The sequence below is a fragment of the Triturus cristatus genome, chromosome 11, assembly GCF_964204655.1.
Source record: "Triturus cristatus chromosome 11, aTriCri1.1, whole genome shotgun sequence".
Classification (NCBI taxonomy): Eukaryota; Metazoa; Chordata; class Amphibia; order Caudata; family Salamandridae; genus Triturus; species Triturus cristatus.
Genome location: NC_140594.1, coordinates 105,631,557 through 105,657,306, shown reverse-complemented (window position 1 = coordinate 105,657,306; position 25,750 = coordinate 105,631,557). Strand labels below are relative to the sequence as shown.

The 25,750-nt window shown below is 48.6% G+C and overlaps 1 protein-coding gene across 1 annotated transcript in view; it reads right to left on the bottom strand.

Moving 5' to 3' along the window:
- DDX51 (DEAD-box helicase 51) overlaps positions 1–25,750 on the bottom strand; it is a 139,132-nt gene that overhangs the window by 94,659 nt on the left and 18,723 nt on the right. Inside the window, exons 5-6 of the mRNA XM_085633323.1 lie at positions 10,220–10,291; positions 8,034–8,140 (exon numbers count right to left, since the gene is read on the bottom strand). Coding sequence (XP_085489449.1) covers positions 8,034–8,140; positions 10,220–10,291 — 179 coding nt within the window. The remainder of the gene's footprint in view (positions 1–8,033; positions 8,141–10,219; positions 10,292–25,750) is intronic.

The following is a 25,750-nucleotide window of genomic DNA, read 5'->3' as shown; positions in this document are numbered from 1 at the left end:
AGAGGCATGTTTTGCCTTGGTCAAGGGCTTGGAGGGCGTCGTCCACAATGTGGAGCATAGTTGTTTCCGTGCTGTGCCCCGGTCTGAATCCTGATTGGAAGTCATCGAGTAGGTGGAAGTTGATGATGTGTTGACTTAGTTGGTGTTGTACGCATTTCTCTAACATTTTGGCTAATAAAGGTATATTGGAGATGGGTCTGAAATTGTCTGGTGAGGCAGGATCAAGCGTTGTTTTTTTTAGAATAGGGAGGACTTGGCCGGCTTTCAAGGGGTCCGGAATCGATCCCTGCAGGAGAGAGGCGTTGATTATCGCAGTCCAGCAAGGAACGATGGCATGGGAGGCAGCAGCAAGACAGTTTGATGGTAGCGGGTCATTGAAGTGGTTGGTTGGGTTTAAGGAAGAGAGGATTTTAGCAATGGAGTCTTCGTCATATACTTCGAAGTCAGTCCAGCAAGCTTCGTTTTTGGGTAAGGTCAGAGATGGTGGTGCAGAAGGAGGCGGTTGGTCCTGAGGGGGTTGAGAGCAAGAGGCGGTACTGAGTTTAATTACTAGAGAGGCAATTTTTTCAGCGAAGAAGGAGGAGAATTAATCCGAAGATATAAGAGATTTCGGGGATTCTTTAGGGGTTTTGGCCAGCTTGTTTGATTGGTGTTTAACCAGTTCAAAGAGCTTGCGGGGTCTATTCGTGGCATTCCCCAGTTCGGCTCTGAAGTATTCTTTTTTTGAGTTGAGGATGTGTTTGTTGTAGGAGTTTCTTGCCTGACGGAGAAGTTTAAGGTGCTCAGTAGACGGGTGCTGTCTCTAGATTGTCGTAGGGATCTCCTCTCTGAGTTGAGGGAAGCGGAGAACCAGGGGTTTCTGTCTTTGATTTGTGTTCTTTTTAGTTTCAGGGGGGCAAGGTCGTCTAGAATGTTCGATATAGACGCCGAGTAGTGTTCATAGAGGTCATTGACTGTAATTATGTTCGCGGGCGGGCAGAGGTCAAGTTTGCAGCGAGCCTCCAGCTTCATAAGGTCAAGGTTTTTGGTATCCCTAATCCAACATTTGGGAATCACCGGTTGTAGTGACTTTGTCTTGAGTGATCCAGGTAAGATGAAGGAGATGACGTGGTGGTCGGACCAGTCACAAGGGTCTATGGAGATGAGCTTGACTGCAGATTCCTTGGATATGATCCAGTCAAGGGTGGCTCCTTTTGAGTGAGTTGGTAGAGAGCAGGCTTGAGTCAGGGCTTGGTCACTTAGGAGGTTTTTGATGGTGTTGACGTAAGGGTCATTGGGGTCGTTCCAATGCAGGTTGAATTCACCAAGGAAGATCTCTTTGGAATTAGAGGAAATTTTTGAAGTGATGACTTCCAGGAGGTGATCGGTGAAAGAGTCATTAGATCCTGGGGGGTGGTAAAAGATGTGCAAATTGCAAAGATGTAGGGCGTTGCTGGAGAGGGAGAGGGAGAGGGCGAGGTGCTCGCAGGAGTCAGTAGTGAGCGTTCCGAGTTCCTTGACCAGGAGGGAGGATCGGTAGATGCAGGCGATGCCTCCGCCCTTCCTGCTAGACTGCCTGTCTAGTCTAGCAATGTTGTAGTTAGGAGGGAATAATAAGTCCAGACAAGGGAAAGAGTATTCATTTAGCCAGGATTCAGTTACAATAGCTAAGTCCAAGTTTTTGTTCAAGATGAGATCAGCGATATCGGCTGCATGTTTAACTGCCGATCGGCAGTTGATTAGGAGACCAGATAGTGGTGGGTCTAGGGGAGTGTCAAGTGTCTGGGTGGATGGGAGTATAGGCACAAGATTGCTTATAACCACATTTCTGTTATGTCGGGTGGCTGGCATATTGGGGTTGATGGTGACCGTGCTGATGGGGTGTTCATAACCTGTGTCAGGTGGGCAAGAATTGGCTTGGGTAGTATTGTAGTCTTGGAGGATAGAAAGGATTTCGTCTTCCGTGAGGTCAGGAGGGGTAGGGGAGGTGGGGGGGGGGGGGGATTGTAGGTGAGTGCCAGAGCTCGGGATTCCTCTTCAGAGATGCGGCAGGGTTGCTTGCGCGGGCGTAGGTGTCTCAGGGGAAGCGGGAGAGGGTGCTTGGGAGGCTCCTTTAACTGTGGGGGGGAGGGTAGGTGTGGCTTGAGGTTTGAGAGGGAGAGCTTGGCGAGGTGCAGGCGGTTCATAAGGTCCAGAATGGAGCAATGGATGTTGAGTTAGATTGGATGCTCTGGAGTACAAAGATTCGAGATCGGTGAAGGCTGGGGGTGTTGACGGAGGGGGGGGCGAAGGTTCGGGAACCGTCGATAGTGTAGGGGCGGGTCCCTGGCTAGGGTCAGAAAATATGCTGGGGGGGGGAAGGATGGACTATGGAGGGGGCAGTAGTGGGAGTATACGGGTTGCTAGGCATAGTGGGCAGGTAGGACGGAGGGCTGCTGGTGATGGAGTCAGTTCTCCTGTCCGTATCGTGAATGTGGTTTCTGAGGAGGGTCAAGCGGTCAGCGAATTTGTTAAGGTTATTGGTTGTGGCTTGGACCAGGACTATGCCGCTTTTGTAGAGGGTGATGGTGAGGTCTGCTCTGAGGGTAGGAGAGGGTATAATAGTGAGTTTGGTGCCATAGGGAATGTTTCTTGATGAGTGAACATGCAGAAGGTGTGTTAAGGTTTTTTGCTAGGCGGCGTTTTTTTTCGAGTAGAAGATAAGGTCGTTTATGCAAGTGTCACTGACCGCGTTGAAGCGCAGGTCTGATATCAGCGTCTCAGGGTAGCTTTTTAGGGTGGCGTGTTTGAAGATTTAGCAGCAGTTTTGGAAAGGTTGGGGGGGTAGACCAGAGTAAAGGAGTTGTCCCCAGCCCTCGAAATGGCCGGGCGAGACATGGGAAGAGAGTAATAGGGCAGCGGTAGGGATGGGTCTCTCGGTAAACAGGTGTGGGAGCAGCAGGACTCGCCGGAGAGATTCTCGTGTAGCAAGCATGCGTACGGAAAGGACACTAGTTAGTATGAGAAGGTAACAGAGGCAAGTGCAGTTAGGAGCAATATGAGGATGTTGCGCGCAGGTTAATAGGTAGCTGAGTCTGCAGGCACAGCAATGGAGTAAGGTGTAGAGATAGCAGAGGTTAGAGGCAGCGCTGGGGTCAGGTACTGTGGGGCGGGTCGAGGATGTCTAGGCGATCGCCAGTTTGAAGACGGGCGTAAGGTTCAGACCAGGATTAAGATCTGTGCGGGTGTTAGCTGTAGCAGCATGTCCTAAACAGCAGTGTAGTACTTTAGAGTAGGGATCATTGAGGTAGAGCAGCGAAGTTGTGGGGCGGCGCCATTTTAAAGTCAGGCACTGTGGGACTAGTGAGGATGTCTTGGCCGGGCGCCATTTTAGGGTCAGGCGTGAGGTTCTGGAGTAGGTTCGATCTGTACAGGAGGCTCCCGGGCCAACTAACCAATGGACGGCCGGAGCAAAGCCAGAACAATGGCACGTTGCAGATCCGCCACACTGGCGGTCCGGAGCAGGATAAGCGGGGGGATTCCCAGGAGCAAAATCGGGAGCAGGCGCGGTGAGGACACCCAATCTAGATCCCTGAAAGTCGTACCTGGAGCACTGGGGCCGGTGAAAGCAGAGTCGGGCGTACCACGGGACACCTCGTAGGGCCGGCAGAAGCCCCTCCCAGGGAACGGAAGCCGGGGGCTCCCACCCGTTGTACGGCGTCTGTAGGAGCAGTGCAAGGGCTCTCGGCGGTTGTGCGGCGGACCACTGCGTCGTGTGAAAGTCCTCCTCGACTTCAGACCGGTGGGGGGGGGGGGGGGGGGGGGGGGGCACCACTCATCCGAGGAGCACGCTGCGGCGCACTCGACTCGGGTACGGGGACCTCTCTCACCCCGGCAGCGGTGCCTGGGGGGATGCAGAGGCAGCCATGGATAATGAAGGGAGGGAGCCCAGCAAATGGCGTCCCAGATGTCCAAGGACCTCGGGCCCCTGGTGATGGTCGCGGCCGGAGGTCGTCTCCTCAGCGGCGATGCCGGTCAGACACCCACGGAACAGGCGGCCCTCAGCAGCAGTGCCCAGCGCACAACGACGGCCAGGGAGCTGGCCTGTAGCCCGATGGGGTCCCGGGCGGTGAGGACGCAGAGAGGACTCAGCGGCCGTCACTCAGCAGGTAGGGCAATTTGTTTGACACTGGCCGAAATCATTACTGTGCCGTCAGCTGGTGTGGTCTACGATTCCAGCGAGGGGAAAGGAGAGAGGGTTTAAAAGGGGATAAATACTATAAAGATAATCCCCAAACCAGGAGCTCCTCGTAGGTGCTCCTACTCCTTGGCGGCCATCTTAACAACTTCTTAAGAAAAAAGCCTCTGGAGGACCATACCAGAAACATATAGTAGGTGTGCAGGCCACCATTACTTACGAGTGGTTGTCTTTAATGTCACTCATCTACTTGCCTCTCCTTCAGTGGTTGCCTTCCTCTTCTTGTTTTTGTCACTTCCCTGAAGCACAGCCTCTTTACCATCGTTCCGACTGGATGCCTTACATTCTTCCATAGCAAAAAGAACAGATGATGGACGGAATGCTGAACAATGCAACATTCATTCCCAGTCATCAACAGATCCATTGTTTTTTTGCCCACCATACCACCCCAGTTTGGACCCACCCATATGCAAATCAGTCTAGACCAGGGGTCTTCAAACTGTGGGGCGCGACCCCCAGGGGGGCCGTGGAGTGATGCAAAGGGGGTCGCCCTTCCCAGTCACACTTCTGCCCAGGCCTAAGGGCTTCAGCCCCCCCCCCCACGCCCCCCCCCACACTTCCCCCGTCCTGTGTCTCAGCCCGGGCTGCTGCAGTGAAACTTGAGCTGCTGGGGGCTCAGCTGGGCAGTGTCTGGATTCCTATCTCCGGCACCGTGTTTTTTCACAGGTCTTTAAAGACCATTTGCATTTTAACATGCCTTTGTAAACTGGTTGCAGAGGCTTAGGTTTTTTTGCTGGTTCCAGTACCCCCTGGGTCCCCACTATGCCTATTCCTTACATTTGGATTTTACAGTCACTGCCATAGTGTGAGAATGCATTTCATGGAAAGGAATACAAAGTTGGCTTCCTGGGGGCGCTGTGTGTGAAAGTTTATTGTGCTTTTGAAGCACCTGCTGCAGCGTTTCTTTCCCCGGCAATTACCAGGCCTCACATAAATGTCAAGATAACTTGTGTGATTAATTATCTTCCTGGAGAGAGATCAGAATTTTGTATAGTTGAGGTTTTGACTTAGGTTAAGTTAGTGCAGAGGGTTAATATGCCTGCTGCAAAGAACATGTACCAAGTAGATTACAGAGTGCGTATGATGTGAAGAGATCAGCAGGTTACTGCTTTCAAAAGAGACATCCTTTTGTTACTTGCAATTTATAACTTAAAGTCCTAATATAGAATAGTGAGCTATTAACTTTCATCCTAGAACAGCATGCACACTACAAAGAATACATTATTAGACCATTGATTAATGTTGCAAAAAGGGTTAATTTGGCTAGAAATCAATTCTTATTATTAAAGGAAACTCCCAACTATGCTGTTTCTTTTTCGACTCTGAGTTTGTGCTTCTCCACACCAAGCACTCTTGAACTATACTGCCTACCAGTATGGATGACATGTGACTCCTATACTTTTAGTCCTTTGGCTTATGTAACATTTCCTATACACTGATTTACACACTTATGATTGATTGTCTCTGTGTAATGTGTGTGTGATGCAAAGTGCTCGGACACCCTACCCTGGTATGAGTGGCACTATATAACTAATTCAATGCATCTGAGAGTGTGGGGTTATGGAGACTTGGTCACTGTTAAAGGGAGCTAGTGAGAGAATCCGTGGTGGGGGTGGTCATTGGGGGGGCACCAACAAACATTGTCGCACAGGGCACCACCAGCACTAAAGCCGGCCCTGGGAAGTATGCACAGATAAGCGCTGAAAATACCGCTTTAGGTGACTGCTTTTTTTTTGTACCGACTGGGCCATCAAAATAATCTGCTGGTAACCCTAACCATAGGACTGGAAGTTTGTTGCAGGATCAGCACATTATTTATTTCCTTCACCCTCGATCCCCGATTAATGCCGCAGTTGTTTAACTTAGATCTTAAAGTCTACGCCCCGTCAATAACATGCTAAGTTACTTCATGGGTCTGGGAATGCACCCTGCATTCAGACAACTCATTCCTCATTCTCACCCTTTATTGTCACGCTCACCTTGCACTCACAGTGATCACAATGCACTCACACTGATCACCATGCACTTACACCATTCACCCGCTCACCTTGCACTCACAGTGATCACTCTGCACTCAAAATGCACTTGTCCTGCTCACACTATACCTCAACCTGCAGTCACACGAGTACACTACTCATCCTTCACTCACCTGTCCCCCTCACTACTCAATATGCAACTCACTCAAACAAGCCCATCAGTAATCATACATTCATTCATCCCATTCTGAACTTGCATCCGCACCCAAAATGAGAGAGGACAGCAAGGGAGTGAGAGAATTTGATTGAAGAGGTCAGGGATGAGGAGAAATGTGAATTGCCGAAGAGAAGTGTGGACACGCAAGAAGTGAGTGTGATCCAAAGGTGAGGGCTTCTGTTAGAACAAAGGGGAGATGTGAAAGAGGAATGGGGGGACTGGAGAGGTGTAAGATACAAATAGACAAAAATTTGAATGAAGAGACGAGGTGAATGAGAAGTGCTGAGGGGCACGGGAGGTGACAGGGCCAGAGAGGCCATGAGATAAATGTGAGAGACTGTTAGAGATGAGGGCAGTGAAAGGACAGAATGGCAAGAGGTGATTAAAGGTGAAGTGAGAGGTTGAATGGGGAGAGTTCAGAAGTTGTAAAAAGGGGTGAAAGAAAATGACCTGCAAAGTGAGAGAGGGATCCAGGGTTAGGAGAGGAGAGAGGGATGGAAGGGAGGGGGTGAGAGGAAAGCTGCATGGGTAAACGGCTTAACTCTACACAAAACCGCCAGGGTTTTAAGGGACCCCTGCTTCTTCCGGTCAGGGCCAGGTGAGCTTCTAATGTGGCAGCACGCATTGCTGCAGAGTGGAAGGCCCTTCACAAAGGTTGACTTGAAATCTTTCTGATGATAATTGCTGTATTTTGGTTATAAATGGGTACTGATTGGGTGAAATCTTTCCTCAGCGTTACTGTGTGTAACAAATATCAAAATAATGAAGCAATGCTATCCCAAAATACGCGGCATCACATAACCTCATTTACATTTTCATCCCACGCAATTTAGTCAACAGGTTTAGACATTTTTGTCAGGAGGGGGTCCTTACGCCTCAAAATGTTGACAGGGGGGTCTCGGCATCCAAAAGTTTGAAGACCTCTGGTCTAGACCCTTCTTCTCATGGAACAGTCCAGCCCGAATTGCCAAGTCAGGTCCTTCTTGGACCAGAAACAAGCATCCTGGGACCGGTTTCAGGGTATTACCCCTCCTCCATTGCCATTTCCATCCCTCCTTGCCTTTTATTATTTTTTGGCCATTGGTTTTCCTTGTTCCCTGCCTGATGCCTCTGTTGCTCCCTCGCCTACCACCCACTGCCTGGTGTCATCACGACTCCACCACCCGCTCCTCAGTTGCTCCTCAAATCACTTGTGGACATTTAACCCAAATGTTTTTTAATGTTTTTTAATTAGGACTTGGCTGCTGCCATTTCCTGTCAGACCGTTATGCTGTGCAAAAAGCTTATTCACGCTACTAACATTTATTTTTATTTATTTATAGTCCTTTGTTGTGGAGCAGCATTTGCCTCCGAGTGGGTCACAAGTGAGGTGTCACCCTCCCCCCTGGGTCACTGGTTTCATTGCAGACACAATGGTAAGCATTAAGACGTGTTTCACGACTACATCTGTACTCAAGGGTTCTGATGCTATGGCACTTTGTCACAGTAATAAAGAAGTTATACATTTTCTGATGGTTTTGCTGCATATCAAAGTACTTAACAAGCCGGAACTAAGCTCAAACGAGTGAAAGTAGGATTGTAATTACACGAAGCACAGAAGAGCAAGCCAATCTAGAACACTTACGTTTTTTCCAAAATGGTCTCCTGTTCCCTGGAAAAAGATTTTTGGCCAGTCACCAATACAACCTTTAGGCCCGTCCCATCTGCGTAGATGCTGAAGACTTTACCCACCTGCCAGACGGAAGAGAAAAGAAAGCCAGAATAGAGGTTTGCTGCCTATCATCAGAACAGAACATCCTACAAACAACACAATAATTTGCTACGGGTAATAGGGTGGCAATTCTTTTTGATTACTTCTTAGGATGTTGTTGGTGGAGGAAAGAGCCCTCAAGCTTCTGCCAAAATAACCACAGAGTCCTGTCATTACTATATGGAGGATCCACTGCTTCACAATCGCCTCTGTTAAATCAGAAGATAACTGGTCTTCAGCTTGTACCAATCCCAGTGGTGGACTTGCCAAAGAGGAAATCAAGAAACTTCTCGAAAGGCCAGAACTGCTGGGGCAAGGTTCAACGGCGAGCTCGGCCTGTGTTCCGAGAGCCTTCTAGAGGCCCCCTTATAGTCGCAGCAGAGTCGAGAAGCCGAGCAGTAACTCTGATACTAATACATCCCTTTCCAACTAGGTTTCTGCATTGGTGTCCCCTTGCTCATACCATCTGAAAATACTATGGAAAATGATGCCTTTCCTTAATGGGAATGGTATAAAAGGGCCCACAGCATTCACAAAATTAGTTTTTGCAACCCTGTTAAACATTTTCTTCCAGAGCTTCACGGGGCATACACACATTGAAATGTTTTCTTTACAGCCCAGGTCATTGCCTGGCTGTGTTTACGAAGCTTTTCATGGTGTAGGTGACATCTGCAGATCTTTTGAATGTTCTCCCTAACTAGGTCTGGTTGTGAGTTCGGTAATCTTCCCACTTACTGTAAAGCTGGCATTGGTTGGCTTTCGCTTTGTGTTCGTTCTGGAAGACCGATATTTTAGCATTTGTTTAGTTTATTTTCAGTCCTGTGGTTTGCAGTATTTTAGAGTATGGTGAGGCTTTGCTGTAAATGTAGTTCTGTTGTAGATTGGGAGAACCGGACCATCTGTGTAGAGCAGGCGGCTGATCTGTGCATCATCCAGGAGTAGCCAGGAATCGGTCATTATTTAAGCGACTGCTTACGTCTTTATGGGCAGGTGTAGGTTGGAGCTAAGGCATTGTTTCTGCCTCACTCCTTGCTTCAGAGAGAAGATATCTGACTCGGTTCATTTTTCTATAGCATTTTGTTTGATTACTTGCTCGGTCTTATACTCTGCTGATTACCTATAGCAATTCCCTACGCCTTGCCCTGCCTTACTATTGTCTTCAAAGAATTCGGGTAATCCGGAATCAAGTGGCTGGGCTGGTCTGCTTCTGAGAGCTCACACGGTCAGCCAAGCCCGTCTCCTCCTCCAGTACCTACACGGACTCGCAATCGGATTGTGTATCCACTTCAAGATATTATGCATTGTACACAGAGTAATAGACACTCTCCCTGTATTATACAAAAACGGATTTAGGCTTACCAGCCTTCCAGAGTTCCTTAGCTTATTTGTTGGCAAACCAAAAATTTGCACAGAAAAAAAGAAAAAAAAACGAATTACAAGTTACAGTTTTTAAGTCTGAGCAGCCAGGCAATGCAATACTTTGCTGAATTCGCCTGTCTAACACATTTAGATGCAACTGGTAAATCTGCTTGTTTCTCCAGGCATTATAATCCTCTTGCTTCTCCTTCATTTAGGCATTATATGGTCATGGCAGTTATCTAGTACCAAGAAATCATTGATGTAAGAGTGCTTTATAAATTCTAACAGAATATAACATTCGACTAGACCTGAGGCTATAAACATTCCCTTTGTGGGTCTAATCGACCTCCCTACATAGTTTCAGCACATTCATATGCACCAGCGTCGCTGTCTCCTTGGTTTGCTACGCTACATTTTCATTCATAGGTTAAGGTTTTAATAATGAACTGCGGCTAACCAATACCGATTTCATAACTCGACCACTTTTTTTTAATCCCTTTGGTATGGGCAGAGATGTCAATTGCCACGAATTTGCTTTATGCCCCATGGCTAGTGGTGACGAGATGAGAACTGAAAAATGTGTAGGCAAAAGAAAAAATATTACAGCTATGTTTGAAACCATCATATGTCAATCATGGGGGCTCCACATGCAGGGGTTCATCAATATGGCATGATGAATCACAGATAAATGTGCACCTTACCTGCTGCGCTAGTTCTTTAGTTGGTAGCACCACCAGGGCCCGCACACAACATACAACTCGTTCCAAAAGAGCCTGTTTTACAACAAAATAAAATTGTAATCTCAATCCGTCACTGTCGATTGGTAAGAATAATCAATATCTTTTTTTTCCATAATCCCCATTCTGAATACACCCCTCTGATCCTGAGCAGCTTGTGATAAAGCTAAGCATCTAGCCATTTTCCTGCGAACCAACTCTTATTAAATTTGTCCCCATTTTTTTCTGCTATTTGGAAGTTGCATGGAGAGGGCTTATCAGATTTGAAGGCAATTGCTAACCTTAAACTGAAGCACAACAGTGAGAAGTAGATAGACAGACACATGCAAAATCTCCCTCTTCTTGACACCTAGAGTGACATAAATACACTGATTGCTATAGGACATTTCACATCAATGCATACAGACATCAAGCTATTAGAATCTATTTTTGAAAACTAATCTCTCACCTGACGTTTTACTAGATGTATTTTTAACTCCGATAAAGCGGATATCCAACAAGTAGAGAAAACATCCTAGGCCCTTTTAAGCTGGAAACTGGGTACGCTGTAAAAGCAGGGGATGTGGTACTTAAAGCTGCAAGATGCTTGGCATGGTCAGACTGCACTGCTAATAATAAGGCCAGAAATGCTCCTTGAAACCCAGCGTTATAGCAATGTTAAGGGCAGACATCCCACCAGGAGAAAATAGTGAGAGGTGACAAAGGTGAGAAAATGAGGTGTTACCTCATGGGTCATCATGTCATGGTCACGTGGTACAGGAGTTTTGGACAGACGTATGAAATATACTCACACTGTACGGGCAGAACAGTGACTAGTACAACCAAGCAATGTGTATTTGGACTCATAGCAAAAAAGAAAACATCTATAGGATCTATGAACCTATACCTGTTAGACTAATTAGTCTATAATTCTGCAGGTGACTTCCACCACCTTTGTTAAATATTAGTTATACTACTGCGTACTTCCAGGAGTATGGGTAATGTCGAAGTTACTGAAATAAAAGTGCATAAAATTTGGCCCACCATTCAATATTCTTTCCACAGAAAAAAAAAATTAATCCGTGAATGCTATTCCTTATATTATGTATTGAAAATGATTTTACAATATCTGAATTTATGACATGACTGACTATTACAAATGTTGTCGTAGACAATCTGTATAATTTAGTTAAATTATTTTCCTATTTTTCCTCAAGGATGTTGTTTAATAGTGAAGATCAATTTGTGTTGAATACAGCATTTACCAGTCTCGAGCACTGTGTTTTTTTTGGTCCCCTGATTGGATTAACACAGTTTATTTCATTCCTTTTCGTGTTAAAATAGGATACCAATTTTTCCATTAATTGTGCTCGATAATTCTTTCATAATTATTTTATTTCCATATTAACTTTTTTTTTCAAATTTAGCATTATTTAAATTTTCTTTTTCAACTCATAGAAGTTGGAACCAAAACACTAAGCATTTCCTGCGCTTTTCTTCCAATTAAACTCTATCGTGGTTTGAGGCAACAGTGGGAGTACTTACATTGTTCCGCCATCATTTCGCGATTCTCTTTAAAAGGCTTACTTATATTCGGAGTTAACGAACTCCCAAGTATCTCAAAACAATAATAAAGCATTTTTAGCCCCAGGAAGTCCCAAACAAATGTGGACAATTACCTCGGCTTTTTGGGGCCACAATATGAGGCTCGCCATCAGCGACCAAGGCGACTAAAAGCCCTATGAACTGCCGCACATCCAAACCATAAAACAGTGAAGTGGGGATCAGCAGCACCGCCAACCCCAAAAGGACCAAAAGGCGAGATCAAAATCCGGAGCACAGGCCTAAAAAGAAAGTGAGAAATTCTCGAAGAGTTGTTGCCAATAATCATAAATTTGTATTGTCTTTGCACCCTAATGGGGTTAGTCTACCTATTGCACTTTCCAGAGTATCACAAAATTGTGCAATTGCCACAAACTGCAGTTTAGCACCGCCACAGTTGCTCTACTTCCCTGCCATTAGTGCCACCTTCTTGCGTTCCCTCTGCCGCAACTCTCCACCGCAACTGTAGAACCTGCCACCCTTCCCCCACCCCCCAGCCATAACATGGAGCCTGATCCACTTCCCTATTTCTTGTGCTTTAGATGGGACTATATATGGTTCACAGTACGGTCACTGTAATCACCCCACACTCCCTCAGTGGCATCATCAGGCTACTCAGGAGAGGTCGTCCAAATCAATCAAAGTCGCCGGGTGTTGCAGGAAACAATTTGTGATTTGCGGCACTGGTGGACACTGCCTTCCTCCTCCATTTAAACAGACCAATGCATCATAAGACAGAAAGACCCTTTATTTAGGTACATATGCAAGTATTGTTATTATTATTTTTTGGGAAAACGTGAGGCTGGTGAAACAACTAAAGGTGTGTCCACGCTTAACTGAAACAAGCACTGGCAAAGCACATAAGTCTGGCTTTGGCATGCTGGATCAATGTGTTCTTGGTTATATTTTTATTGCAAGCATATGCCACAAGATTTTTTATTTTTTTTAAAACAAAAGAACACATGCTGTGCCTAACCATAAACTTGCAAATAAAATTGACATAAAAAAAAAACAGTAATTGGTGTGGATGTTGTACTCATGTTTTTTTTCAAAAGCCTTTCACTTGTGCCAGCACTCTACAATTTTTTGTGTAATGGTGCAAGAAGGACGCACCATCCAATCACACACTCCAGTTGAAGGCAGCTACATTGTCAAAATGTCACGGTAACGCTGGTAATGTTGGTGTAATTGGTTGCTTGATCGGACTAGTGAAGGGCTCTGGTTTGTATCTTGCAAGCTAAATAAAGCTCGCGCGATTCAGATATAGATGCAAACAAAAATAATAAGGAACTACTAAGATGGCCGCACTTAACGGAAATACACAATTACGTGTAACGCGGTAGTATATAAATAGCAAGGATGTGACATTGTCGTTTTTGAAAAAACAACTGAGAACCCCGTGAGACGAGACGCTACGCGTTCTAACAAGGTAAGGCATGGGGGACTTTGATAAAAAAGGATAGCGGTTCTACAATTGAGGGTGCTGTAATATGTAGGTAGACGTTTTAAAATAACTTCTTCATGAGTTATGTCCTAGCATAACTCTTTAACATCAAAGCTGTATATTTTATGCCTCAGGGAAGGGAAGATATTAGGAATTTCCGAGAAAGGAACATAACTGTTTACGGTTTTTGATAACAATTGCAGGACTTATCGAGGCAAGATGGCGGTCGCGTAGAAGCGGCCGGTAGTAGCAGGTCGCAAGGAGGATGTTGGTCGAAGCTGCCACTGACAGAACATAAGGATTAAGGCTGCTCGCGCTGGCTCACCGTTTTGAGTTAGTTTCGAAAATGAAAACATGATCCTCTCGCTTACCGGCTGTGGCGGTTCCTTCCTGTGGGCTTTGGCTGCTGCAGCGGCTCGCGCTTCCCGCCGCTGGCGTTCAGCTGTGGTCTGTGGGCGGAGGCTGCGAAGCGGAGCGGAACTCCGTGTGAGGTCAGCGATCAGAGACGGGGAGAGGAGCCGGATTCGGGCTGTCTGTGTCTGTGCCGGCGCCCCCCTATGACCAGAAGAGACCGTGTGATGAGACCAGTTGTTATGGCCCCAAAACTTGTCAACTTGAAGCCGGCAGCATCCAAAAAGAAAGGAGGGGTGGAAGGAGGCACGGCGGTGCAGGATGAATCAGATCACCCCGCAAGAACCCATTCACCCTCCGTCAGGAAACAGCAGATGGCTGGTAAGACTCGCCAGGCTTCTGCTATAATCGCAGATATGTTCGCTAAATCTGGCAAGGAGAAAGGGGCTAAGGGGAGCTCATTGTTGGAGGTCTCTGGGGGAACACAGGGGCCTGCCAGCATTAAAGAGAGCATGGAAGGGGCAGGCGAGCAACAAGCCTCTGTTGCCCCCCAAGACGAAGGCGGGATTGCGCAAGGGGGTATTTCCATCACAGCCCCCGTTCCTCTCACTGGTTTTGTCGCGGGATCTGCTACAGTAAGAACATTGGAGGGTGGAGTAGTTGCAGATAATAATAAGGCAGGTGCCGCCCCTAAAGTAAGCCAGCATAACAGGAGTCTGTCCCCCCCCGGACACAGTGATAAACAACTTGGAAAGGATGTGGTTCAGGACACTGACAATCAGGGGGATTGTGAAAACCTCGAGACAGCTCTCAGCGAGGTCGTCCCAGAAGATGTGTGGCGAGGGCCAGCGGAAAAGGTCCCGAGTGAATGCTTCTTTTCGGTCTCCGAGGATGCAGAATGGTCAGATGATGACGCGGACGAGCATAGTTTCCTACCGGAGGGCAGTACGCAGGGCACAGGAAGCGATCTGGAACAGGAGCTTCCTATCACAGTGGTAAGGCCCGTGGCTGGCTCTAAGAGCCAGGTCAATCAGGAGCTCAGATGGGATCACTCTTCGGCCATGCCGCTGCAGGGAAGCCCTAGCTCAGAGGTTTCTCAAGCGTCATTATTGGAAGCAATACATCAAGAAATTATTGCCCATCGAGAGGAGACTCGCCAAGATAGTAGGAAGTCACAAGCTGCCCTAAGGAAAATGCAAGGGGCCGTGAGGAAGCGGTCTAAGGCATGTACGACATTAGGCGACAGAGTCTCGAACCTGGAGGAGAGGGTCGTGTCAACAGAGGCCCAGGCTACCGAAGCAGTAACCAAAGTAGACGCCCACAGTTCGCAGTTGTCAGACATTCAATGGAAACTCGAGGACATGGAGAACAGACTGAGGCGGAATAATCTTAGGGTCCTGGGGATTCCAGAGGGGGCCGAAGGGTCAGATATTAGAGCGTTTGTCATCAAACTGTTCGGCCAAGCTTTCCCCGAGCTCTCCAGTTGGAACTGGCTATGCGAAATTCAGAGGGCACATCGTACTCCTTTCAAAATGCGGAGAAATGCGAGAGAGGGGGACAAACCTAGGGCTATTTTGATATTCTTCGGCAACTTTGTATTAAGGCAGTTAATTGCGGAGAAGGCGAGGCCGGATGCGAGGAGGTCCAGTGAGGGGCTGTCTTTCTTTGTTCGTCCAGATTTCTGCCATGCCACGGTAGAAAGGAGATGGAGACTTCGCATGCTCATCAAACCTTTCCAGGAAAAGAAACTGCAAGCTTATTTGATAAACCCAGCTCAGTTAAAGGTTATTAATGATGGGAAGATCAATTATTTTTCCTCTGAGATAAAGGCAAAGGAGTTTCTCGACTCTCTGGTTTAATTGATAGTTTGAGACAAAGAGAAACAGTCTGACTCTCATGTTCGTTAGGTGTTACTTTAATTGCTCTAGCACTTTCTCCCTGTCTCTTCTTCCCGGTTTATAGGCTTTATAGGTCTTCAGGCTGCTTTGTCAGGCTGCTTTGTTCTATTTGTTTTATTTATTCCTCACTTGCGACCGGGCTTACATCACATGCTCAGACTAGTTCTGAGCGCCTCGATTTTGGGGATGCAGGGGTGGGTGAGGGGGGGGGTTGGGGAGTCGGGGAGGCTGGGGGGAGTGGGTTGGGGAGTCGGGGAGGCTGGGGGGAGTGGGGTGGGAGCCTTGGGAGTAGGGGGAAAAACTAAAAAAAGAGACAATCTGGTGTTGTAGGGAGATAGGCCGTTTTGAAAGATGCCGATACAGTGAAGGCTTCTTGTCTGTGGGGTCCTTGTCTTGGTTTCTGGTACAAAATATGATGATTTCAGTTGGGCTTCATTTGGTAAAAAAGGTTCGGAACTTAGAGAATGCTGAATATTAATATCTGCACTGTTAACGTTAGTGGGCTGAACGATTGGAAAAAGCGCCAAAAGTTGTCTCATTTTGCTACATACAATAGATTAGACATAATCTGTCTACAAGAGACCCATCTGCCATGGGCTAACCGTAATTTACTCTGTATAAAAAGGTTCGATTTGATAGCCTGTACAACACAGACCTCCACTATAAGGGGGGTGGCAATCTTGGGCAGAACTTCATTGGGGGGGGCGAAGAGGGCTAAATGCGATAGAATGGGCAGGTGGGCTATCGCAGAAATGAATTTTGGATATACAATTTGCTCGATATATGGTTCTAACTGCGACGATCCGGATATATTTGACTTCCTTGAGGAAGAGTTAGCGGATTGGCCAACCCCAATGATAGTATGTGGCGATTTAAATATTTCCACTGACTGGCATAGTGCACAGAAATACTCCGGACGGAAATCAAAGGTGTTTCGGGCTTTTTCCTCTCTTATTAAGTTTCACGGGTTAGAGGATGTATGGGGTAATAAGGAACCACAGAACCCGGGTTATACATATTTTTCGAACCCGTTCCAAAAGCATTCTAGATTAGACTACTTTTTTATATCAATGTCTGAATTGAATAAGGTCTGTATTAAGAAGATCCCAAAAATAATATCCGACCATAATCCTCTGATCCTATCCTGTAGTTTGGACATTGTTGGGAGAAGCCGCACTAATTGGACCTTCGAAAGAAGGTTACTATCGGATCATAGATTCGTAGAACACATAAAAAAATGGACTGGGGAGTTCTTTGATGCCAATCGTTACAGCACTTCAAGGAATGGTGTCTGGGAAGCTTTTAAGGCTGCTTTTAGGGGGGAATCTATTAGTTGCTCAGCGAATTTATTCAACCTTATGGTTGATCTGGTGAATGCAGAGGAGCTCCATATTAGGGATATCGGCAGTGGAATGGATTGGTTTAAGAAGGTTGGCGATTATTAAAGCTAATATACAGAAATTAGTTACACAGAAGGCAGTAGGTGATTATCAGGCCTCAAGGGCTAAGCGATATGAGACAGGGGAGCAAGCAGGTAGGGTTCTCGCACTACGCATTAGACAGGATCGAACTAGGAACATTATTACAAGTATACAAGAGGATGGTAAGAATTATTCAGAGTCAAAAGATATCCTAAAAGTTTTTAAAAATTTCTATCAAAAATTGTACGATTACGAGAATCATCATATTGATCAGCAAGACCATCAAATGTGGGAGTATGATAATGGTGGTCAAGTTCTCGATGGGCCACTTAGAGAAGAGCTAGATAGAGATTTCACTGAAAGCGAGATTAAGGATGCCTTGCGCGAACTTGCTGCCGGGAAGGCTGCGGGTCCCGACGGAATTCCCCTAGAAGTTTATAAAAGTATTGAATCAGAGATTATCCCTATTATGCTGGATCTTTTTAATGGTATTTTGTGTACAGGTGATATCCCAGACTCGTGGAAAGAGACAAATATAATCATCTTTCATAAAAAGGGTAAACCTAAGGAGAACCCAGGCTCTTATAGACCTATATCACTCATTAACGCGGACACTAAACTTTATTCAAAAATCTGGGCCAAAAGGTTGGGGAGGATCATTGGCGGTCTCGTCTCCCCTTGGCAGCACGGGTTTGTGACCGGGCGGGGCACTACGGACCACACTCGTCGAGCTATTACCTTGTTTGATGCTCACGCTGCTAGGGGGGGGGGGGGGGGGGGAGATGGCCATGATTCTCCTTGACGCAGAAAAATCTTTCGACCGTGTAGCCTGGGACTATCTCTGGGGTATCCTTGCTGGAAGGAGATTCGGCCCAAAAGTCATCAAAGCCCTTAGAGCCATGTATAAAGATCCGGTTGCCAGGGTGTCGGTAATGGGAGAGAGCTCCGAGAAGATTATGATTAAGAGAGGAACGCGGCAGGGTTGTCCTTGCTCCCCGATACTCTTCTCGCTATATATATAGATCCCCTGATCCACAGAATTATGGACTGTCCAAGAATTAGCCCAGTGATTGTCAACGGGTATAGTAATAAATTGCTGGCCTATGCTGATGATTTGGCGATTCTCACGACCCATCCACAACAGGCGATGTCCGCACTGGTTGAGTTGGCAAAAGATTTCGGCAGTAGGTCTGGGTATTTGTTAAACGAGGGGAAGACTCAGATCATCTGCACTAAGAATATCACCAAGTCAGACAATAGATATGTCGATTCAGCAGTCTCTCTAGGGGTAAGGATTAAAGCAGCAGTGGACAAGATCAATACAGAAAATTACTGTCCCCTTATTGACTCGATTGAAGCAGAGCTAAAAAGACTCGACGTTCTACATCTTTCTTTGGTTGGTAGGGTAAACGTCCTCAAAATGTCAATCTTTCCAAAGGTCCTTTATTTGTTCCGTGCCATCCCCCTCTTGTTGGAGGAAAAACTTTTAAAAAGTCTGGAAGTAAATTTTTTTTTTTATTGAATTTTAATAGCATGTAATCAAAACATACAGTGGTAACATGTAAACCAAAATACAGGTCATGGCACATCAACATCCTTCATCCAGCATGCAATAATTATCTTTACCCTCCTATGTCATCTTGACCGAGGTTACCTTGCAGTGAGAGAGTTTACACAGGTTGGTGTGTTTGTAAGTATTGAACCAGGTATGTCCAGTAGTCCCTGGGTTTGGACCCTGTGGGCAACTCCTCCTCGTACGTTTGCAGCGTGTCTCTGCAATAAGTCAAGTCCTGAAGCCATTGCCTGACCCTGGGCTCCATACGGCCACCCCAACATAACGACACCCGTCTCTTAGCAATTAGTAGTGCAATTAGGCAGAATTTGCGCTTGGTAGCCCTTATTCCCGGCAATAGGCCCAGCAGGCATGTATTAGCCGAGCATTCGAGGTGCGTGCCCACCATGTCACCCAATATATGTACCACCCTCTGTCAGTACTCCGCCACCGCCCCACAGTGCCATGCCAAGTGTATGAAGTCTGCCGGATCTACCCCGCAGCGTTGACATTTAGCGTCGTCCCTCAATCCATACTTATAAAGTCTTGCTGGGGTATAATACGTCTGATGGAGGTATTTGTAATGCAGCATGCGCAGGTTCCCATTCGGTGTCAGCATCCCAGTAATCGCACATGCCACCCCCCAGTCCTCCTCCGACAGGGGACTCAGCAGGCAACCATTCCAACGTTCCAGCGCCTTGTGTGTCGTGTCGGCAATGTCTGTCTGCATCGCTGCGTATAACCTAGACACCAATTTAGCGGCAGTCGGTGTTGCGATCACCAATTGTAAGGCACTCAATGGGGGCGGTTCCTCTGGGTATGAGGGGTACAGTTTCTGCAGCGCCCTCTGTAGTCTGTAATATGTGAATGTAAACAGTAGCGTCTGGTTGCTTATGTATGTCAGTTCCTCGTGTGTCCTAAAGGTACCACCTTCGTATAAATCCCCCATGGTGGTCAGGCCAACCTGTCGAAGCAGATCCATGCCGACCTTTTCCTGAGTAACGGAGAGCTCAGGATGATGCTGTAGCGGTAGTTCCGGCGCATAAAGGGGCAACCTGTGTGCTTGCTCCCCCATGGTGTGCCAAGCTCTATTGGTTGTGTCGATCGTGTTGATGTCCCGAGTATGCAATAGAGGTCGTTATAATAGCACTTAGTGGGACCGGGTGTGCATCCCCTTCTTCGATAGCGGTGTGTGTCAGAAATGGGACCGGGTGATACCAGTAATGCGCATATTGTGCTTGCGCGCAAAGATAGTAGAGCAGAAAATCCGGGACCCTAAATCCCCCATGGGCGTATGGTAATGTGAGGGAACGCATTTCTATCCTAGCTTGCTTACCCCCCCATATAAGGCGGAGGACCATGGCTGAGATTCTACGGAACACCTCCGCCGGTGGCTCAATCGGAATGTTATTAAATAGGTACAATAGCTTGGGGAGAACGACCATTTTGACAATGGCTATACGATCTGCCAATGATAATGGCAGCTGGATCCAGCGCCCTATTTTACCTTTTAAGGTCTCAATCGCCCGCGCATAGTTTGTGCGTATCACCACCTCTGGGTCTCGGTGATACCAGACCCCCAAGTATCTCACCGGGTCCGACTGCCATTCCAGCAGAAAATCCACTGGACAGGGATCCGTGGTGTCTGTCAATGGTATGATCATCAATTTTGACCAGTTGATAGTGAGACCAGAATGCTGGCCGAACTTTATATATTCTCGCAGTAGTGGGCTTAGGTTCACCTCCGGATCTCTCACATACAACGTCATATCGTCGGCATACAGCGAGATATGGAGCGGCCTCTGTGGGAACTGGAGCGCTGAGTAATGGTGTTTTTGTCTGATTTTGCACGCAAGCGGTTCCAGTGCTAACGCAAATAGTAGCGGAGACAGCGGGCAACCTTGCCGCGTGCCTCTCGAGATCTTGATCGGGTCGGAAACGTATCTATTAACCTTTATCCGCGCCGTCGGTTCTGTATACAGAAGCGCCACCCCCTGCAGGAAGAGCGGGGGAAAGCCCATACGTTGCAGTATGGTATACAGATAGGGCCATTCAATGGAATCAAAAGCTTTGGCAGCATCAAGAAATATCGCCGCCGCCTTCGTGGTAGGAAGCAGATAATGTGATAGGGCGTAGAGTGTCCGGGTGTTATGCGTGGTAGATCTGGACGGAATAAACCCAGATTGATCCGGTAAAATCAATTTAGGCATCAGCGGTTATAATCGGTTGGCAAGAAGCTTCGCCAGAATCTTAGTGTCCACATTAATAAGGGACAACGGTCGATATGACTCGCATTGCTCCGGGTCTTTGTTCGGTTTCAATAATGCAATCAACATGGCCTCGCGCAACGTAGGTGGCAGCCTCTGTTTCTCATGGGCATCTCCATACATGTCAACAAGATGTGGCGCCAGTTGGTCCACAAACGCCTTGTAGAATTCACACGTGAACCCATCGGGGCCCGGGGCCTTCCCATTCGGCAGGGCTTTGATCACCTCCGTCACCTCCTCCTCCGTGATCGGGAGCGATAAATATTCCCGCTGTCTGTCCAACAGCCATGCAATTGCGATGTCTTCCATGTACTCCTCAATCCCCTCTGGAGGCTCTGTAGGGCGTGAGGAGTATAATGCTGCATAGGTAGTCATAAATTCACCTAATATGCCCTGCATGTTGCGTTTGAGCGACCCTGTGGGGTCCCTCACCTCCCGCACAGTGTGGGGGCGGAATCCCGAGCAGATCCTAGCGGCCAAACACCCGCCAGGTCTACCGCCCTCATCATACTGTCTAGCAGTCGCGCGTTTGGTGATATATTTAAGCTCATCCTCAGCGTAGGAATGATATTCCGATAGTACTACCCTGATGTCTCCCAGTATCCCCGTGTTGTGTGTCCGCTCATATTCCGACTCCAGTTCGCGCAATTTAACCTCACGTCGATTTAGTTGGTGTCTAATGTCTTTGAGGATACCCGCAGTGGTACTCAGGCACACCCCTCGGATAGTAGCCTTGAATGCCTCCCACAGGAGCCCCGGGTCATCCACCGTAGGGGTGTTGATGTCGAAATATTCCTTGATGGCCTTATGTATAGTGTCTGTATAAACTGAATCTAGCAGGGCCCGTGCATTAAACCTCCAGCTATAAGGCGGCGGCGTGTAATGTGGGATTTGTAACGACAACAGTACCGGGTTATGGTCCGAGAGCGTTCGTGGTAGGTGCGCAATGGACCTTGTCCATAACAATGCCTCGGGCGAACCCACCCAGTAGTCTAGCCTAGACCAACTACCATGCGCTGCTGAAACGTGTGTGGCTTCCCGGGTCCCCGCGTGTCTGTCCTTCCAAATGTCTGTTAAGTGTCTGTCTACCAACACATCCCTTAGCTTACTCAGCGCCTTCTTGTGTGGTTCCGTTGAGCCCTCCGACCTATCAAGCTGATCGTTGAGTGCCAGATTGAAATCGCCCCCCATATCACAGGAATGTCAGGGAGATTACCCAGTGTGCGCCATATCGTGTGGTAAAAATCCGGGTCGTCCACATTCGGGGCGTATGTGTTCAGTAACGCTATGTGTTGCCCTCGTAGTACCCCTGTGATGAGGGCAACCCTCCCTGCATCATCCGTAGTAGTGTCTATCACTTCGAACTGTGTCCCTTTTTTAATCAGTATCAGAACTCCCCTGGAATAAGATGAGTAGGAGGAGCTTTTTATGACTTCTACCCACCTTGTACCCACTTGACTTGGGGGGGCCGGTGCAAGATGCGTTTCCTGTAAAAGAGCAATGTCGATGTGGTGCCTATCTAGATATGCAAATAGCTGCCTAATCTTTCTAGGGTTGTTTAGACCTCTCACATTCCAGGTCAGCAAGTTTAAGGGTGTATCAAGTTCTTTCCTCCTAGCCATCGGACACGTAGAGTTCTAACAACACCCCGATATTACCGCACACCATAGCAAACAGTAGTAACTCGATCTAGGACATCATACCACCTGTCGCAATACCGGAGCTCAGCCATGCTTCTCATGCACCATAACCTGCAATATATCCCCCAACATGTAAACACCCGCCCCCCTCCCACTTCAGCAACCCAACCATGCCAAAGCCATACCCTACCCGTAGAGAACAACATCTTTTAACTTAGAGTGGGGAGCACCCGCTTCGGGGAATCCACCGAGAGCCCAACACTACATCCATTGCGATGGATGTGACCAGGCAATTGATTACACATGCTAGGCATCACATATAGCACTTCGCCCGTCCGTTGTACATGTCGTGGACTTTGGTAAGCTCAATAAGCACATTGTCACGAGTTAGCCGCCCTGTCGTACACCCCCAAGGCCAGCCAGTGCACCGTCCCAACACAATGGGGTGATAGGACAACAGAGCCCCCAGGGGCCATCCCCGCAGCCCATCCCGCATGGCAAGACAAACCCGCAGTGCAGACAGTCGGGGAGCCGGGCAACATGTGTGAATCCATCGTTCGCCCTCGGTACACGTTGTGCTCGTGTAAAGGTAGTCAGTTCTAGTTTAATTGGCACAGTACGGGGGGTCCAAATCCGGATGGCCCATCGCATCCCGCGACTCCGCTGCCAGTCGCCTCAGCCACAGCGCACCCCGACCCGGTCCGGCTGCCGTCTAGACCCAGCAGGAGTTAGCGGAGCAGACCCCCATAATAAAATGTGCATAGTTCTTACCAGTTCTGAACCAACCTGACACCCCAGGCATCTCAACCCAGGTTCGCATCCATGTCAGCTTCCTGTCTCTGCTCTACCGGTCGTCGGTCTCTCCTCTTGCCCCCGAGCTTCTTGAGGAACTCCTGAGCTGCCCTTGGCGTCTGCAGAATCGTCTGACGGCCATCTTGTGTCACGCGAAGTCTTGCCGGATAGAGCATGGCATAATCAATATTCAACTCCCGGAGCCTCTTCTTTGCTGGGTTGAATTCTTTGCGCGCCATTTGAACTGCCAACGTGAAGTCCGGGAAGAACTCCAAATTGTTGCCCTGGTACGTGATGTTCCGTTTCTCTCGAGCCAGCCTCAGGATTGTATCCCGATCGCGGTAGTTCAGGATCCGGGCGACGACCACCCGGGGGGGTCGCCGCCGGCTTCAGGCGAGGGTCCTGTGTGCACGTTCCACAACAAATATAGCTGATAGATGCTCCGTGCCGAACACGCCGCGTATCAGCTCTTCGATATAGGTCTCCATTTTCCCTGTGTTGGTGGATTCTGGAATGCCCGCGACGCGGATGTTGTTGAGCCGTGAGCGCGCTTCCAAATCCTCTGCCTTGTTGCGGATGACCTCCAACAGCTTCTCCATCTCGGTGCACTGCTGCTGCGTGCCATGTGCTTCGTCCTCCACCGCCGATATGCGCGACTCTGCTTCCTCCAGGCGCAATCCGTGGCCATCTAATTTGGCCGACATGTTGTCCACCCGCAGTGTGATAGTGTCGAGCTTGCCATTGATGTCCTGCAAGCTATGCTGTATGGCCTGCAGCACTCCCTCCATACCCGCAGACGCGTCCACGGGCATCCCCTGCGCCGGCGCCGTCGACTGCTCCTTCGTGGGCTTTTTGCCTTCAAATGGTAGCTTTGACTGTGTTTTATCCGGTTTCCCCATCGTGATATCGCACGGGGGGTCTCCCCTGCCGCAGCCGCCAGTCCGAGGAGGCCACACCAGTCGTCAGTGGCCAGGAGCCCCACAGGCCCGGAGAAGATCCCCCGGAGGCGGGGTCGCCCCCAGCAACAGCAGTGATGACAGCGACCAACCCCGGGCTCAGCGATCCTCCGGGGCCTCGATGCCACCAGCCCAGCCGCAATTAGGCCCAGCAGAGGAACTCCAGCGGCGCCAGCCGTTGGCCCACCCGCGCGCACCCTACGTGGTCAGAGGTGCGCCGCAGCCACCACAGCTTGCCCGCTTCCACGTACCTCTCGGGCGCCGTATGTTATGTAAGGAGGACCGGGCGCAGCGAGCACACGCAGGGCAGCCTCCACAGGGGTGATCCACACGACCTCCCAGCTCCTCTTGTCCACGTTGCCTCCCCCGCAGTCGACCATGCGCGGATCGTGGGTCGTGTGCCGCTTGCTCAGCGCGATCCTCGGCCTCCGGTTTCCAAAACGCCCACAGTGGTCCCACGCGATGAATGTGTCCACAGGCAATCCAGCCCTCGGACAGCACACCTCGGGTCCTCGTCTGGGGTAGGCCGTCCACCTCACAGTGCCTCACGGCCCGTCCGGGTGATCGTTGCCGGCCGTGTACGTGCAGTTCCCCGCCGCGCCCGCATACCACAGCGCGGGTTAGGCAGCGGTGTCAGGGTCCGTTGTGCGCCATTGTGCCACTTGCCATATGTCTCTGATTCGCCCGTGAGCTCCACACTGGACATCCATGCTCGCCAGGCCAGTGCCTCGCAGGAGCCGCCGTTCACCACTACTCGTCCGCGCTCCAAACGCCGCAGGGCGCCGCCATCTTGGATTCATCGGACATCGCATCCGTGGCTCGGAGAATTATGCCGTTTCCTCAGTAATCTCTCGTCGGCGGCCCTCCTCCGGTCCGTGCATTCCGAGCCCTGTTCTTCCGACGTCAGTGGTTGGCGGCAGAAGGCAGATGTGAGCCCGCAATCGCTCCTTTTTAGCCGTTATTCGAGCCTGGTCGGCGGAGCTGTCTCACGAGGCAGCCATTCCGCTGTGGGCTCTCTAGCGCCCCCAAATCTGGAAGTAATTTTTAACAGGTTCATTTGGCAATTTGGGAAAACTAGGCGCTCTATGATGCTTATGTCACTCCCGCATGAAAGAGGGTTATGGCCCTTCCAAACCTACGATTATACCATTTCTCATCCCTTCTGGCTCAAATGTCAATACTGTTGCAACAAGATGCAAGATCAACAGTGGCCCAGGGAGACAGTCGGGACCCCCCCAACTATTTTTGAGCTTCTATTGGGGAAGAAGGCCGTAAGGTTACTTTTGAGGGAGGTGAACCGCAGATATTATAAGAAGGCTAGGTTTATGATTATGGGTGGGGTCTGGGGGACGTGGAAAGCTATTTAAAAGCTGTTGGAGATTCCCAAGTTTAATGCGTATTTGTTTTTATGGAACTCTAACCTGTTTCCATATTTGGGCATGGACACGAATTGCTTATTCTGGAAAGAACAAGGAATCAGGACTATAGGGGATGTTCTGGAGGGAGAGGCGGTTATTGGGTGTGCAGCAATTCAGCTTAAATACGGGATCCCGCCTACTCACTGGCTCCTGTATTGTCAGCTAGCTCAATCAC